We start from the raw sequence: 16766 nt of genomic DNA, 5'->3' as shown, positions 1-16766 counted from the left end.
GGAATGAATTTAGTCAGAGACAGCAGGCTATTACAAATCTTTGTGTGTGTTTGTGCCTGTTTGTGTGTGTGTGCAAAGACCTGAATAAATTACAAAGTGATCAAAGGACTCACTTTGATTTAAGACTCTCATTGTTCCTTCCTCTCTGAACTGGAGTTTACAGCCTTTCTACGACCTGCACTTGATGGATACCAGTTGTTTTTGTGTTTGGTTAACAACGCCTAAAGGCTGATAGAAACTGTGTCAAACAAATCCAGGTGGGGAAAACTGAGATGAGATCTATGTCTGAAGTGACGGAACAGCGTTTTCTACACGCACAAAATCTGAGATCATTAAGGGGCCAACAGGTTTGATTCCCCTGGCGATTAACTTGCATACACTGGCACTTAGAACTTAAGCGAAGCTGTCTTCTTCTTTAGTAAATCACCAGGTTTATCTGTGCCTTGAGGACAATCATAGTTTTTAAAGTCTTAGGAACTTTAACGATGTAATCGTACCAGCCAGGCCTAGTAATTTAAAGGTCACATATGGTGAGGCTGACATATATGATTCAGCTGCAGATTGTATGTACAGTGTCCTGCATCAGTAAAGAGGAAACAAAAGAGCACAATAAAGAAAAACAACAGCTAGATCTTGTCATTATAAAGATAATAAAATTAAATTCATCTTATGTACAACTGCTCAAATATAGGATAATATTAATAACAGGTGCCCGCCCAAGTTCAGTATGGACACAATAACGGCGGGAATTTGACCTTTACAGTGGCTTCTTGCATTTTTAAGAGCCAGATGACAATTTATTACACTGAAGGTCCAAGTGGGTCATCAAGATAAAAGCCCAACCTACTGGTTAATAAGCTAGTTTTGATGATGTGTGATGGCAATGCGGTTAACAGGCCGATTCAAACCGTATAACTGCTAGCACCTTGACTTTTCAGCCAGTAGCTTCCACCAGCCATGAGGATAAGTTATTGCTGCCCAACTACAGCTTGATCTTCCCAGCAGGGATTGGAGGGGACTGTTGGATATAATAATAAAATCTGAGAAAACAAAAAACTGAAAAATCAACAAAAACAACAATCTCCTTTTTGTATTGTCACTCTTTCAACATCATATTTGTTATACAGCATTGCAGGAGTCGGATACAGAATTCTATTATACACGGGCAAAATCCATCGAATAACATTGAACAAAAAAATGTCAGGGGAGGCCTTAGCAGGAAATCAGCTTTAAATCATTAACGATGTGTCCAATCATCAGAAATATTTTTATTGGAATACTCCAAATAAAGAATTCTGAGCCGACCCATACGGGGCGCTACAAATACCAAAGACATGTATGTCATAACGTGGTCTAGGGGAAAGTATTAACCAAAATCTCAAGTGCCATATTGATTGATGAATGGTCTATTCAAATCTAACACCACTCTCCTGTGTGATATTTTTGAGCTTTGTTGACCCATCCATCCACCCCAACCTCCTGCTAATGTGGACTTTGTTGCTCAACAACAAAACGTAACCATGGGTCATAATAAGTTGCTGCTCAGACGACCTATGGGCTCGTTTTTAACAGGAGGACAGTGTTCAAGCGGATGCCTTATATGGATACCAAATAACATTATATTGTATCGCCTGCATTTTTTTTTTCTAAATTTATCTGCGAAAACCACTGTACAAAGCAGAAAATGTGTAATCAAAATTACACTGCATCAAAGATGACACAAGAAGTTTCTTAACATAAAGTTGAAAAACATGAACTGCAAAACAGGAACTTGAGTTTGTTGGGTGAATAATTTTCTTTTCTGCACACATTGCAATGATGAAACAAAAATGTGATTGCTCTCATCTCTTCTTTGAACAGAGCTGAGGTGACCTTGCTCGACTTTGTAAAGCCTCAAACCCACAAATTGCAACTTGGATTTTGTGACTATAGTCTATTTTATATTAAGGTGGTAATAGGATTAAACATGAATGGACTGACAGAGCTGAAGGACTTGTTAATCTTTTAAATTACTTTTGGTATGTGCATGCATGTCAGTGTAACTTCTTACTCTCCACCAGCACCAAAAAAAGTCCTGAAGTGAGCAGGATACAAAAACCATTATTTATTTCTGTGTGACAGTCAAATGGTTTTAATGGTGCAGTTGAATTGTTTGTAATTAGTAACTGATTAACATTGTCAATTTTCTTCTATCTGCAATTATAATAAAAAGTTTCCCTCTAAATATTACCACACAAATTATGCAAACTCAGATAATTGGGGAAGTTGTGTTACTTGGAACCATATGTTAAAAGAATTGTTATCTGTTTGTTCACAGTGACCCAAGCTATTTTGTAGGTATGCATGAAAACATACTGGTTGTTGGATTAGCCCTCTGGATCAGTAAATACAACTGTATAGAAAGAATCAATGGATTTTAAATCTTTATTTACCTTTTTAACCAGGGTCCACTGAGCATGAAGGATCTTTCCAGGAACGCCCTGCTCGCACAGTTGCGCACGTTCACACCTGGAAGCTGCCCAGTGAAACCACAGTCTGAGTCACTGAGCAGCTGCACTGGAGCAAAATGGTCATGCTGTTGGACTTACTGTATGAAAAGGCGTCTCTAAAGAATTAAGGCAATTAAGAACTAAGCAATGAAAATTCTGATTAATTGAACTGAAGATTTTTAGTGTCATGGGGTAACAAGGGTGGAGGGCTCATGTTTAGCCAATTCTTCAAAAAATTTGCAGCAGGGGGAGGCCAGTAAATCAGGAAACCAGCTCTCACACCTCCTCCACCCAGTTTGCCTCATATTGTAATGTAATGTTGTGGCCGGCGCTTTGCTCATGGGAAAATATTTTACATTGGCTGACAGCAACATGTTACAGATCACCAACCCTTTTATCGTGCTTCCTTACATCCTGCTGCAGCCTTCTCCAACAGATTAGCAGACTGCCTCCAACCATTTCACAGGTAGATGGCAGGGGAGGGGGCAGAGAGAGCCTCTCACACAGCTGGGAGACACTCCACCAGCTGACAGACTGGAGGATAATTCAGTAAGTGTGTGACTTAGGGAAAGTAAGTTCAACATTTTGGGAAATACACTTACACACTTGGGAAATACTCGTCTTGGGAAATACGCTTGGCTCTTAGGTGTTACCAGGCAACCAGGCAAGGTACTGGAGGAAATTACTGCCTCTGATCAAGAAATAGTGCGTCACAAAACCACCCATTAAAAAGTGAATTGTTGTCTTTGCACTGTAGGCGGATTACACAAACAAGATATAGTGGGTTCATTAGTGAGTTTTCCTCCACACACAGCCAGGCTAGCTTCTGTTTCCCTTCTGTTCCCAGTCTTTGTGGGAAGCTAAGCTAACTGGCTGCCAGCTTCATATTTACCTAACAGATATGTGAGTGTTACCAATCTTCTCCTCTAACACAAGGAAGTGAACACATTCCCCAAAATGTCATGTCCTTTAAAATTGAGTTAAAAGACCTAAAATAAAGTAGTGACCAAAGTTAAATAAAACAATAACTGTCAGTAATATATCAGTAATACATCAACATTTCATAAGGGTTTATAAGTTCTAACAAATGGCTTTATTAATGGCAAATAAAACATTTACAAATGCTTTATAGATATATATCAGTTACAAGCCATCCAAAAGAACAACTTTTGGGTCACATGACCATAAAAAAAATCCTCTTTGCTGTTGACGTTGCCCAGATTTGTAGCCATGTGGCAATGTTGGACTGTCCGTTGGTCCAGACTGAAATATCTCACCAGCTATTGGATTGATTCCCATGAAATCTTGTACAGACATCCATGGAATTAGGTGATTGCTTGGTTTTTCCTATAGCGCCACCATGAGGTTGATTTGTGGCTTGTTGGATGGATTGGTTTGAAATTTTGTGAGAGATATTCAAGGTCCCTAGAGGAGAAATTCTAACTGCACTTTGTGCTTAGTGTTAATTAGCAAATTTTATAATGTGTGTGTTAGCATTTAGCTCAAATTTGCTTTTTTCCAGAAGGTCAGAGGTCAAATGGTCCAGCAGAGGAGTCTTGCTCATAAATTAAAGAGCTAAAATGAGATCGTAAGTGTCCTGCTGCTGGGCCTAAACACTAGCCAGGGGTATTTTCCACAACATGACAAACATAAATGTTGTTCTTATGAATGGCTTATACTACTTGAATTATTCATTAACCCTGATGACCATTATTAATGATCAACCACTAACCTTCTCCAGGACGAGCGCTTGAAGACTGAGCACCTTCTCTTATTTCTCAGTACAGCCGCTTTCAAATAAATGTAGGTACTCATAGCGTATTGGTTGTAAAGGCTTCAAACAGGCCTGCTTCCTGCTCAAAGAAGCCGTGATGGGAGGCAAAAATGTGCAGCTATGTGAGGTTCAGTTTGTGGTCAAGTTCATTGGAAAGCTTGTGAATAAGAGCTTAGATTTCTGCCAGTGCCTCCAAAATCCACTGCCCATAAATGGGCTGTACAGAGAGCAGCAGGTATCAGGGGGTGAATTTGCTGACAAATAGTGCATGTCATGGTTTACTGGGATATTTGAAGAGAACAGAGCCGTAATTAATCTTATGAGTAACACATATGCTTTTATGACAAGTCAAAATGTCTACTATTTAAAAAGGTCTCTGCTAAAAAGACAAAAAAAGATCTTTAACTACCTACCAATTAATAATTTATTTGTTACTATACCTGTAATTGATATTCCAGGCTGACCAACAGTGACAAAACTCGTATTTTATGAACACATTTGTCAAGGCCACTTTATTCCTTAATCTTTTAGCAGAAAGTAACACATTTACTTCAGTGCTGCACTTAGATACAATTTGAATTTTTCTACTTTACTTTCCATTTCATTTTATGTTACTTTATACTTCAACTCCACAATGTTTCAGAGTGATATATTGTACGTTTTACTGCATTACATTTTATTTATCTAACAGCTGGAGATTAGACAGCAGATTAGATGTTTATATACAAAACATAATCAGTTCACAAAATATGATGTATTAAACAACAGTACATGAAGTAAAATAGCTCCCTTTCAACCAACTAAATATCAAAATACTGCTAACATATCAATGAATCACTAATAATGACCCAGTACAGTTAAGTACAATTTGTTGCTCATACTTCTGTACTTGTACTTAAGTAAGATTTTGAATGCAGGACAGTTACTGGTAAATGAAAATTTATAGTCTCTTATTGCTACTTTTACTGTAGTCAGTGTTTTGTTTGAGTGTTTGTCCTTCAATCATAGTTTCTTAACAAATCCTCTGAGCACAGAATGGACTACATGAAGTTTATGTTTTGCTGTCTTCATTCTTTGAACGTTCATCCATTGCTGACACTATATCTGTGCTTTAATCATAGACTGTATGGCTCATTCAGGAGATACATTTACACATCAGTTGAAGATTACAGGTTTAATCATGTGAGGACCCACTGCAAAAATATGGAGGGTGTTTTTGGGTTTAGGCTGTGACTGAGAATCTGGGGTCCTCTTGAATAATGTGGAGTCAATAAACTCCTCTATCCTTGTGTTGATAATGGACTCTATCCTTACTTGGAAATGTCAGCTGGAGGCACTTGTTGTTGTGTCATTTTTAGTGAGGGCATCCGGCCAGGAGATGGCGCAGTTGGATGTAACACTGACAGAGTCTCAAGGTCACTGCAGCAAGGTTTCATCACCCTTAAGCTCCAGCAGCTCTGATTTGCCATGGATGCTGCACTGTACTGCGCAGCTGCATGAAACCCATGTCCTGTAGTAATGAGATGTCAGACGTCTGTGGGAAACACACTATTCACTCATGATCTGATTCATCAAAGTCTCTAAATGAATTACTGGTGCAGTCCCTGTATTTAAAACATAACTGTTGCACGTACTCATGCAAATCCAAGTAGTCTGACAATCTCTCATTCTGAATGGAAAAAAATACTGGGCCTACAATTCACTGTCTCAGGTTTAACTATCTTCTACCCATGAGTACAGGTTAAAGTTAACCCAGTATTGTATTGGTGCTGGGTACCAGTGATTTTTACTGTGTAGATATTATGTGGGAATAATAAAACACTTCCAAACATCATGTATGAATTCTATGACACAAACAAAGGCATGCAGGGAAATAATGTGTTGATAATAATGCAAAACAAAAGATGTCCTGATTTAGACTAAAACTGGGGAACATTTGGATGAAAAGTGAAAGTTTTTAGATGTCTAGGTTAGGCCTACATATAACCATTGTTTCAACAGCATTTAGATGACTGTTTATACTGTGAAAAAAGGTAATGTAAGAAGGCTAAAACTAGCCTACAGTAAAAGTACCACTGTATAAATATACTCCAAGTAAAAGGCAACAAAATGAACTTAAAGTATCAAAAGTCAAAGTACACATCCTGCAGGTATCATTATTATTGATGTATTAATATGTAAGCTGTACTTTATTGTTGTAGTTGGTGGAAGTGGGGCTCTCGACATCTTATAGCCTAAAACCATTACATCAGTGCTGTGCTTACTGTGGATTAGATCTAATAAGAAAATCAGACACGTCTCCAGTGGCACAAATTTAGTAAAATTCAGATGGGAAAAGAAAAGTCAGTGCCAGAAAACGTGACCAACAGTGACATGTGACCAAGCACGAACCACCGCATCGAAGATCCTGCCTGCCTCTCTGCACGTACTCATCTCTGCGTCATATTTCCGCATACTGCCTTTGTCATCCTCACACCACCAAAAAAATACATTTCCCATAATCCACCGTAAATAAAAGCAGAACACCATTGTACTCTGCACATTTATATACTGCGTTTAATACAAGTGATGCTCCTGCTCGGATACTAAATTCGCATCCTCATCGTCCTAACTCGAGGTGTGTGACTCCTCGCGACGGCGAACGTGCATCCCTCCTCGCACTCGTCTGCTCCGTGAATCAGCCCCAGCCAATGACATTGCTCCATTGCCCCGGTCCTTCCTGATTACGTTCACTTATCATCGACACCGGGGCGTCACGAGCGCCTTCTCTGCCTGCCCGCACGAGAGAGACACAGCACCGTCCTTGCACACAGTTAGGCCGGAAAGGTAACTTTAACTCCCTTTTTCTGCTTTTTATCTCCAGATTCTGGATAGGACAAGAACTGTTAAGGTTTATAGAGCCAATTTTAAGACAGTCTGTATTCATATTAACAATTTATCATCTTTTAGAAAATATTTACATGGGGTTTTTCATGCTCGACGACAACGTCAAAGTCTTGTCCTTGTGTTAGCTGGTGATACTTTGTTTCAGATTTTTATACGCGTGAGTTAAATCCTCAGTTGATGGCTGTATAATTTACAGGATGGAGTAGTTTGTAGCCCACCCGTCTATTTTTAAACCAGGCCGTCAGCTGGCGAGATGTCTCTCCATTTAGAGCTGCAGTGTGTGGGGAAAAAGGGCGTCAAGTTGCAACTCCAACTTCCAGCAGACAGTCTTTTCCATTTGTTAAAGGACCGTTTTAAGACTTAAAGGATGTGATGAGTTGTCAGACGCTGTCACAGGCTTACACATGCAAGGGTCAGGCTGTGACGGAGCTACCAGTTGCTTGCAGCAGACATGGGGGTGTGTCCAGCGAATAAAGGAAAAGTACTGCATGTAGTGATATTACACGAGCTTCAGTGTTCAGTGGTGGTTCGTCATCTCTTTTTAACAGACCTCCAGAGGATGTATGTGGGTTTAACTCAGTCACTCAGAAGTTTATTACTGTAGTTTTAAATGTATTATTGTTATTATACATAATTATGAATCTAATTGTTAATACAAAGTAAATGCTTTTATACTGTTATGCAGGCCAAGAAGGGATTAATCCCAATTTACATGCACATAAAACATATCAGGTATCAATCCTTTATTATTTATTTATCTGTGGCTGCCATTTTGTGCTGCCAGGTTTCCTCCTTGCTTTCCAATGGTTACATTAATCTGGCAGCAAAAATATGTGTGTGAGACATCCACAACAGAAATATAGTGTGTATGCCAGGGCTGCAATAAATTATTTTCATTACTGATTATCCTGTGGATTACTTTCACCATGACTCAATTAATAGTTTTTACTATAAATGTCAGAAAATAGTGAAAATACATATTAAAGTTCTCCTAAAATCTTCATCAGACATTTCTATATCTATAGGTATTACTGAATTATCGAAACAGTTGCCTGTTAATGGGTAAATTAACTAATCTATATATCTATTTGGGTTCAGTAGAAGTGGTTATCATTTTAAATTTGCGGTTCCAATACCAAAGTGGTACCTTTCTTTTGAGAAATATTAACATGGTTTTCTATAAAAATCTATTTTCATTCCATTTCCTTTTTAACTAAAGAGGCTAAAATTCTTAAATGCTGTATAAACCATACAAAATATGATAAAACTGACAGTTTGTTTATACCAACCAACAGAAAAGTATTATGGTCCGATACACAGCCCCAGTAAAATATTTCCATTTAGCTAAAGAACAGAGGCAAACTCACTAAAACACAAATACATGTTTTAGTGATTTTGCCTCTTGGGTGTAGCCATGGGCAAGTTTCCACACAGACTTTTAAGGACAAAGAATTTTCCATTAGTTCTAATGTAGTTACACTCTAGCTTAACTTTGGAGACTGTACTCAAGGTCACTCATGCATTTAGAGTGGGTAGATGAGTGTGTTAGTCCATGGACTCAGGGCAAGTTGGATAAAACAAATGAAAATCAATAGCACAGTGGGCATCATGGTCAGACTGTCTAGCTTAAAACCTTCTCTGACCTCCACTACTGGAATTTGGAGAGATAACGAAGGGTTCATGAGATTAGACCACTTCCGAATCCTGCAACACACAAGAGTGCAGTGATAGTTGGACAAAAAGAGGTCAAACATGCATTGTGACAAGCCGTTCATTTATCATTTCTTAGGGTGTCTTTTCACTATTGTTATCAAGAGTTCTTGCTTAACTGTTTGACAGTAGTGCTCTCAACTCTGTTTTGCAAGCATTTTGCAATGCTGTTTTGTAATCTGATAAATTAAGTAAACTGAAGGGACATGCACAGATTTTTTTTTGCTGCATAAGCCACGCCTTTCTGTGACTTATATCTCTGCAATCCTGGCCACCCCACATCACTTGGTTCAGGTGGTGTGCGCGACCAATACATATATATCTTCAATTAGAGAATGCATGAGATGGTTTATTGCTCTGTCTCCAAACTCCAGCCATAAATTAGATTACGTTTTGTTCCAACTTTGTCATTGAGCATTTCAATTTTTGCCCAGTCACTGTTTTGGCTCAAAGCTTTAATTCAGTAAGTAACAGTGCAGTGACAGTGTCTGTCTGCTTGGCTTGTGGAACAACACTATACCGATGTCTTTTTCCTGTCGTTTCATCTGCAGATCCAGAACCATGTCCATCCTGAAGATCCACGCCCGTGAGATTTTTGACTCCCGTGGCAACCCCACTGTGGAGGTTGATCTCTACACCAAGAAAGGTACTGTATGGCTAATATATATGTTTTTATGTTCTGTTTAAGTTTAGGAATTTTGGTCGAGGATGGAACAACTAGCTAGCCAACTACAGAACACCTTTGTTACAAATCACACTTTACTGTATGTTTTACAGGTAATTCAAAGTCATCCATAACTTGGCATAAAAGGATAAAACTTGCAATTACTGCTCAGTATATGTAATGCTGCTTTAAGAACATATTTGTTTCATAAGTTATTATCTTTTACGTTTCTTACCAAATAACATAGCTGGTGAAAACCAGTTAAATAGTAGATTATGATGGTTAAGCCAGTGTGGCTGCTCTGTTGTGAACTTCAGGCCCAGTGGATCAGATCAGATGGTTAATGTGTGAAAATAGCTCCTGTAATATCACACTGCCTCTCCAGCATTCTGTTACTGTAATGGCTCTTGTTCAGGAGCACTAATAGCTCATACAGTAGGTACCGCTAGCAAACCAGTGAGATTGAGATGAGATATTGCATGCAAGGTAGAGATGACACATACATTTAATCTACAGTATCCTTCCCTCACCTAACTGTAAACTAGATTACATGCTGAAGCTGCAGGTCATAAAGCATCTGAACGCTGCACTGTTTAGCACGTAATAGCTTTGAGAAAGTATAGTTGAGATCGGCTTATTCAATTAACTAATGGCTGGACTGAAAGTTTTTTGCCAAGCTGCTCTGTTCTGAGAGCTAAAACAAAGGAACAGCTCAACCCAATGAAATGTTCTGAGAATGTTAATGAAGCAACCTGAATGACCATTGACATGGAAGCGAGTGGGACAGGCTAGACTGCCTTTAACACACTGGTTGGAAATTGACTGCTCTGTTCTACAGCCCTGGTTTGGGAGGGTTGCTAAGTGCTCCAGTTTACTGTAAATAGCACCTTCATTCCTTTTTTGGACAAGATTCCCTTTTAAGTCCACCAGGAATGTTTTGGCATCATTAACAGCACAGACCAAAGCGAGTGCGGCACACAGAGCGCGTCTGTCATAGTAACTGTAATGTGTTTAGCTGTGTTATGTAACCAGCTTGCCTCGCGATCATGGGCATACTAGAAAACCTCCTTTGCTCGTTGTAAGAATGATGTCATTTCAGTAGGTCTATTAATCTAGAGAGACATTTATATTCACTCTTATTGTAACATCCTCTGCATAGTGGGGTTATTGGCACAAAATAGAAATTTATTTTACTGTATATTTGTGGATTCAATCTCAGTAAATTCATACTACTGATGACTCTTCTGATTATATTTATCCAGGTAAAATATAAAGCAGATATAATGTGATAGCTCTACATCTCAGTTTATAGCCTGATGGGCTGATACCAGCATCCCCCTGCTGCACTTCTTGATGCAGATGATGTGTTAAGCCTGAGCTCACGACCGAGACAGCAGCTCTGTCCTCCTGTCCTTAATCCCTCCAGACTCGCACCATCCCTGCCGGTCCACTGAGCAAAGTGAATAGATTTTTGCTCATCCCAAATTTTTCTTTGCTTGGGTGAATCCAAAATGGAGGTCCTCTTATGAATGGGCGGGGCTTGGCATCCTTCCACAGTTGCACTGCACATGCGCAGTTGGCAGCCTGTCTTCCCCTGTTACATCACAGCCTTCTGCAGCACCGCCAGGACAACTTCCTCCTCACATGCTTCATTTCTCCGCCGAACAGAGAAACAATCGACAACATTACAGAGGCAGGGGAAGACTTAGAACCCAGACTGAATTTTACTTGTTGGCGCTCCTTTGAATACCAAGCATCCCCTCCTACACTCAAGTCCTGACAAACATGTTCTTGTCCTCAGAATCTGTGCTGTATAAATGGCACATCGTAAAAAGTCACACACAAAAGTCAGAGAGTTGGTTGTCATGATAAAGCTTTATATAGTAAAATTGGATTGGAACATTCATCATACTGCAGTCAGTCCTTTGCTGTCTTTCTTGGACATGACACAGCACTTTAGGAAATGACGATTGCGAAACGTCCTCTGTGTCTCCAAGGTCTTTTCAGAGCTGCAGTACCCAGTGGTGCTTCCACAGGCATCTATGAGGCTCTGGAGCTCCGCGACAATGACAAAACACGCTACATGGGCAAAGGTAAGGCATCTTCCTCGATCCCCCATTTAAACTATCTGGTTACTTCTGTTCTGCTCATCTCTTTAATGTCTTTTCCTCACTATTATACTTTCTGTTGTCTGTCCTCATCTCGCACTTCTTCATTTCTGGTTCCTCCATTTCTCCTCCTTCTGTTAGGAGTCAAAAGAGCAGTTAAATATATAAATGAATTCTTGGCTCCTGCATTGTGTAACCAGGTAAATAACGTGTGGAATAACAGGATGACTCTTTTACTTATTGCTGTGCACAGCAGCATGGGTTTGCCTTTGGAAACTAACCATTGCAGGCATTAACAGATGTTCACAGATCAAAAAAGAAAAAACTAATAAAGAGCACAATCATAGATTATACCAGATAACTTATCACAGTCCTCATCATGATTGCAAAATAATATTTTATCTTTCAAAATGACAAAGTCATAAGATTGGAGGGGGTGCGCTGTGGTCATCTGTCTCGCCTGCGCTGCATGGTCGTCTTCTGTCTGGGTCAGTCATGGTCTGCTTGTCCCTTGCAGGTGTCTCAAAAGCTGTTGAGCATATCAATAAAACAATTGCACCTGCACTGGTTAGCAAGGTAGGACCATTTATTGTTTGACTAATATTACAGTTAAATGTTTAATTTCAGTAGAATTCATGTAAAAATATTAGTAACATTGGCAGCAGTACAGAAAGTCTCCAAATGACTAACTTTTTAAGAACAAGTGGTAAGAAACTGCATAGAAGTGACATGTTGAGCAGCTGTTTGTTGTTCCTTTGTCTGAGTATTTTACATCAACCTCATTTTTAAGTCTTTGCATTTATTAACGTGATACACCTAAAGTATCTAAAAACCATTGCATTAGCAGAACTTCAGTGGTATAGTTCTGAGATGCTGTGATTACTCTAACGTTATTGGAGTGTGTTCTTCTGAACTAATGAGTTAAGATTAAACCTAATTAGTCTTTTAACTCTAAATGTATAGTATAACATATGATATTATGTCTAATCCAGGATGTGAGTGTTACGGAGCAGGAGAAGATTGACAAGCTGATGCTGGACATGGATGGCACAGAAAACAAGTGTAAGATACTACTTTATGTTCTGTAACTCTCTTGGCAATATCAGTGCAGATGTTTGTGATCCAAGATTTATAAAATTCAGTTTACTGACAACATGAGTCAGTATGTTGCAAGTACAGTGAACAGAACTGTTTTATGGCAGTATTTTCCAAGTATCTCCAGAAAATGCACCATATCTTGATATATGTTGATATTGCAATATTAAATAACAAATTGAAATCTATCCATATGTTTATCCTCTGCCATTATATTGTGAAATCTATCCAATAAAAATGTGTCCACAGTATGTACAGTACACTTTCTGTTAATAATCCCACAATGACACAACTCTACATCAAGTGTTGTTATCAAATGACAATGATCAATAAGTGTCATTAATGCCGGTTCACTGCTCACTCCAGAGTAAACCAGGGAGTGTCTGTTATACAGCAGGCAGTGAATGAATGAAGAGAGGGAGAGATTTTGGACACTGAGTTGTATTTTCAACATTCATGGGAGTTAATAAAGATGTTATTTTGAAATAATGACATCAGGAACTATTATTACAAATACACACAAAAACATCAACAAGTGCTCATACATTGTGTTTTTTTTTTTTTGCACAGGAAATATTATACAATGAACAATATAGACATCTAGGACAATAATATTTCATAAATATAGTCTTGAAAGTACAACAGACAATGTATTGAAATATTTGTGTCTGTCCTCCCTTAGCTAAGTTTGGTGCTAATGCCATCCTGGGCGTCTCCCTGGCTGTGTGCAAGGCTGGTGCAGCAGAGAAGGGTGTCCCCCTCTACCGCCACATTGCTGACCTGGCTGGCAACCCTGAAGTCATCCTCCCAGTCCCTGTGAGCATGTAGCACAGGCTTTTTACAGGCTCTTAATGCTAATAGGCCTAACAGACATGTACCATTAACGTTTGATAATTATATCCAGTTGTGATTCCATTAAGCTGAAAGTGGATCCTCTCCATTTCTCTTCAGGCTTTCAACGTCATCAATGGTGGCTCTCATGCAGGCAACAAGCTGGCCATGCAGGAGTTCATGATCCTGCCTGTGGGAGCAAGCAGCTTCAAGGAAGCCATGCGTATTGGTGCTGAGGTCTACCACAACCTGAAGAATGTCATCAAGGAGAAATACGGCAAGGACGCCACCAATGTAGGGGACGAAGGAGGCTTCGCCCCCAACATCCTGGAGAACAAGGAAGGTGAGAGCAAACACACAGAAAGCCACAAGAGTCTCATTACAAGCCAACAGAGTAAAGATCCAGCCGTACAAATCAATTGTTATTTTATGAAACATTTAGGAGGTGATCATCGAAAGTTGTTACTGTGTTCTTGACTAGTCTAAAGGGAGTGTCTTGAAAGCAGTGCATTCTTAGGCCTTCCCAGGGTTGTACTTTACTTATCATTTCACTCTTGGGCTGACATATGGTTTCTAAATTAAGGCCTCAGCTCAGTACTGAGTGCATTGACTGCCAGCCTCTGACTCCAGTGTCAGGTCAAGGTGCTGATGTGGCAAATGCCCCAGTGAAGCAGAGTCTTCAGAGGTGACTCATTCAAAAATGAATGTTTTGATTTTATTAGCAACATCATTGGTCACATTTTTACTGTAGCATGCTGTTTTTGTTTCAGCTCTGGAGCTGCTGAAGAATGCCATCGCTAAGGCCGGCTACACTGATAAGATTGTTATTGGCATGGATGTGGCCGCCTCAGAATTCTACAAAGGTGGAAAGTACGACCTGGACTTCAAGTCTCCTGATGACCCTAGCCGCTACATTTCCTCTGACAAGCTGGCTGACCTCTACAGGAGCTTTGTCAAAGATTACCCTGGTGGGTTTTTAACACTTAGTATTTAATTTACAGCCTGAAAACTCTCTTTCAGTCCACGGTTGCTGCTCCCCAAGAGGCAAAGATTTCAAGATATTATAGACATCCATTTAGTATAGCAGGATAAAGGCAAAGCATGAAGGACAGACTCAAGTAACCGGACTACAGTATTGGCAAGTTACTTTATCTTACATAAATCGTGATCTGTTATGCCATACAGCCAGTATAGCATAAACAGAACCATATGTGCATATGCTGTGCATGTCCGGAAATTTAATGTACCTTTTTGGTTACAGCAGGATGCTGTTTTCAGCAAAAAAACCCTCTAAAAATCCACTGTACACTTATGTCACAGTTAGCAGGTAGCTGGTGAACATTGTGGAGTACTTAGCAGCTTGTTTCTGCTGCCCCCAAGTGGCCAGGAAAATCAGTTATTCAAGATTTAAGGTTTCTTAAACAGCTCTGATGTGTTTTATTTATGAACTGTTGTTAACATCGCGCTTTCCTTCTATCTATCCTAACAGTTGTGTCCATTGAGGACCCCTTTGACCAGGATGACTGGGAGGGATGGTCCAAATTCACTGCCAGCACCAGTATCCAGGTGGTGGGTGATGACCTCACTGTCACCAACCCCAAACGCATCGCCAAGGGCGTGACTGAAAAGGCCTGCAACTGCCTGCTGCTCAAAGTCAACCAGATTGGCTCTGTCACAGAGTCCCTGCAGGCGTGAGTGTACACAACAGTCGAAGCAGTGTGAACACATTTGTTGCCAAAATCCAAGAAAATAAAAGTAGTAAATAAAGTGTCACCTGACTCACAGGGGTTACATGTGTCTCTTCTTTTAGCTGCAAGATGGCCCAGAGTAGCGGCTGGGGTGTGATGGTCAGCCATCGCTCCGGAGAGACAGAGGATACCTTCATTGCTGACCTGGTGGTCGGTCTCTGCACTGGACAGGTAAACTTAACTGACAAATAATTTTTAAAAAGTTAATTGGCTTGACAATGCAAATCTTACCACAGGTGTAGCTTGTACATCACAGATTTGGCCTTATATGTCATTTATTCTCTTCTCCAGATCAAGACAGGTGCACCCTGCCGATCCGAGCGCTTGGCCAAGTACAACCAGTTGCTCAGGTAGGTCCAGTCCAAAAACATATGCATACTTATTATGGCTAAATAAAAGCTTGGTCACACAGAAATTGGGAGTTGTGTAACCTTGCTCCTTAAAGGCACAATATTGCAGGTATTCTTGGGCTATAGATCAATCCGCCTTAACAAACTGTCATCACTATTTCTCAGGATTGAAGAGGAGCTCGGCGACAAGGCCCGTTTTGCTGGCCAGAACTTCAGGCACCCCATCTGAGCAGGTCTTGTTCCACGGGCCTCTGTGTGTTCATTGCTCATAAATAACCCCCACACATATACGCCACGCTAGGTCGCCTGCCCTGTCTGGAGAGAAGATGGAGAAAAACACCACTGAAATCCAAGGTCCAAGTCTGTGGTCTGTGGCGTGGAGAAGCTGCAGTACGTCTTAGTACAACCACAGTTCAGTTCATCCTAAAACTATGCTTTAGCTCCTGATTAGTGTCGGCCCCTATGTTTGTGTCCGTATAACTGTGTGAGAGATTTTTCTTTAGCTTCTTGTGAGTTGTTGTAATTTTTGGTCCTCTACTGAGTATTTGAGCTACTGTAACTTTAGTATGGCTCTGCCTCGAGCAGTGGTAAGAGTACTGTATGTGCAATCTGTCGCATCTGACAAGGTCTCGTGTTGCTGTAAGCGTTGGCAGAAATATGTAATAAACAATATAGTTTGAAGTGTTTTGTGATTTCTTTTCATCCTCATGTTCTCATGCTGAAACTTCAATTATGTGTACTTTAATTCTTATAATGTTACAATTCCCATATCAAGTTAAAGGTTTTTAATTTAATCAGTAACAAGACCCATGGGACAAAACAAAGAAAACAACTCTAATACTCTAATTTAATACTTCCATTTGCTCACTGCAGCTCATAAATTTTACAGTCAACTTAAACAAAGTTCTATTCACAAATAATTGAAAGCTTTCTTGCAGGTAAAGTGAGAGTATCTGCAGTAAAGGGGGGTCCTCCTCAGTTCCTGCTCCTGTCTGTTTGAAGTGTGTGATGTAATCTGAGTGCCACAGAGAGGCAGAAACATGAGCTCTGTGCTCTGGGATGCCGTTTCTGTCCCTCCCCTGGGTAAAAGAATCCAGGAGCTCCATGCAAG

General features: G+C 40.0%; 1 protein-coding gene across 3 annotated transcripts; it reads left to right on the top strand.

Annotated features, from left to right (window-relative positions):
* The first annotated feature begins 6952 nt into the window (after positions 1-6952).
* On the top strand, positions 6953-16336 carry eno1a (enolase 1a, (alpha)). Of its 3 annotated transcripts, none has more exons than XM_023427472.2 (12): positions 6953-7089; positions 9411-9505; positions 11521-11616; positions 11773-11831; positions 12624-12693; positions 13409-13542; positions 13678-13900; positions 14328-14525; positions 15047-15248; positions 15368-15476; positions 15597-15655; positions 15821-16336. In XM_023427472.2, exons 2-12 carry the CDS (start codon positions 9421-9423, stop codon positions 15882-15884), a joined length of 1299 nt encoding a protein of 432 aa, XP_023283240.1. In that variant the 5' UTR covers positions 6953-7089; positions 9411-9420; the 3' UTR covers positions 15885-16336. The 3 variants fall into 3 exon arrangements, with proteins under 3 accessions (XP_023283240.1, XP_087035733.1, XP_023283239.1); XM_087179607.1 differs by lacking the exon at positions 6953-7089 and adding an exon at positions 9190-9322; XM_023427471.2 differs by lacking the exons at positions 6953-7089; positions 11773-11831 and adding an exon at positions 12149-12207.
* The last annotated feature ends 430 nt before the right edge of the window (positions 16337-16766 follow it).

Source organism: Seriola lalandi, unplaced genomic scaffold (genome assembly GCF_002814215.2).
Source record: "Seriola lalandi dorsalis isolate HSWRI2012SDOR001 ecotype SW California unplaced genomic scaffold, Sedor1 jcf7180002054861, whole genome shotgun sequence".
Taxonomy (NCBI): domain Eukaryota; kingdom Metazoa; phylum Chordata; class Actinopteri; order Carangiformes; family Carangidae; genus Seriola; species Seriola lalandi.
The sequence above is the reverse complement of the archived record's forward strand: the minus strand, read 5'-3'. Positions and strand labels throughout refer to the sequence as shown.

Bases quoted from the DNA above. Each gene is read 5' to 3' on its own strand.
- eno1a (XM_023427472.2), top strand. From the start codon at position 9,421: ATGTCCATCCTGAAGATCCACGCCCGTGAGATTTTTGACTCCCGTGGC. The intron at 11,832-12,623 runs GTAAATAACGTG...TGTCTAATCCAG, and splicing joins CTCCTGCATTGTGTAACCAG to GATGTGAGTGTTACGGAGCA. The intron at 15,477-15,596 runs GTAAACTTAACT...TCTCTTCTCCAG, and splicing joins TCGGTCTCTGCACTGGACAG to ATCAAGACAGGTGCACCCTG.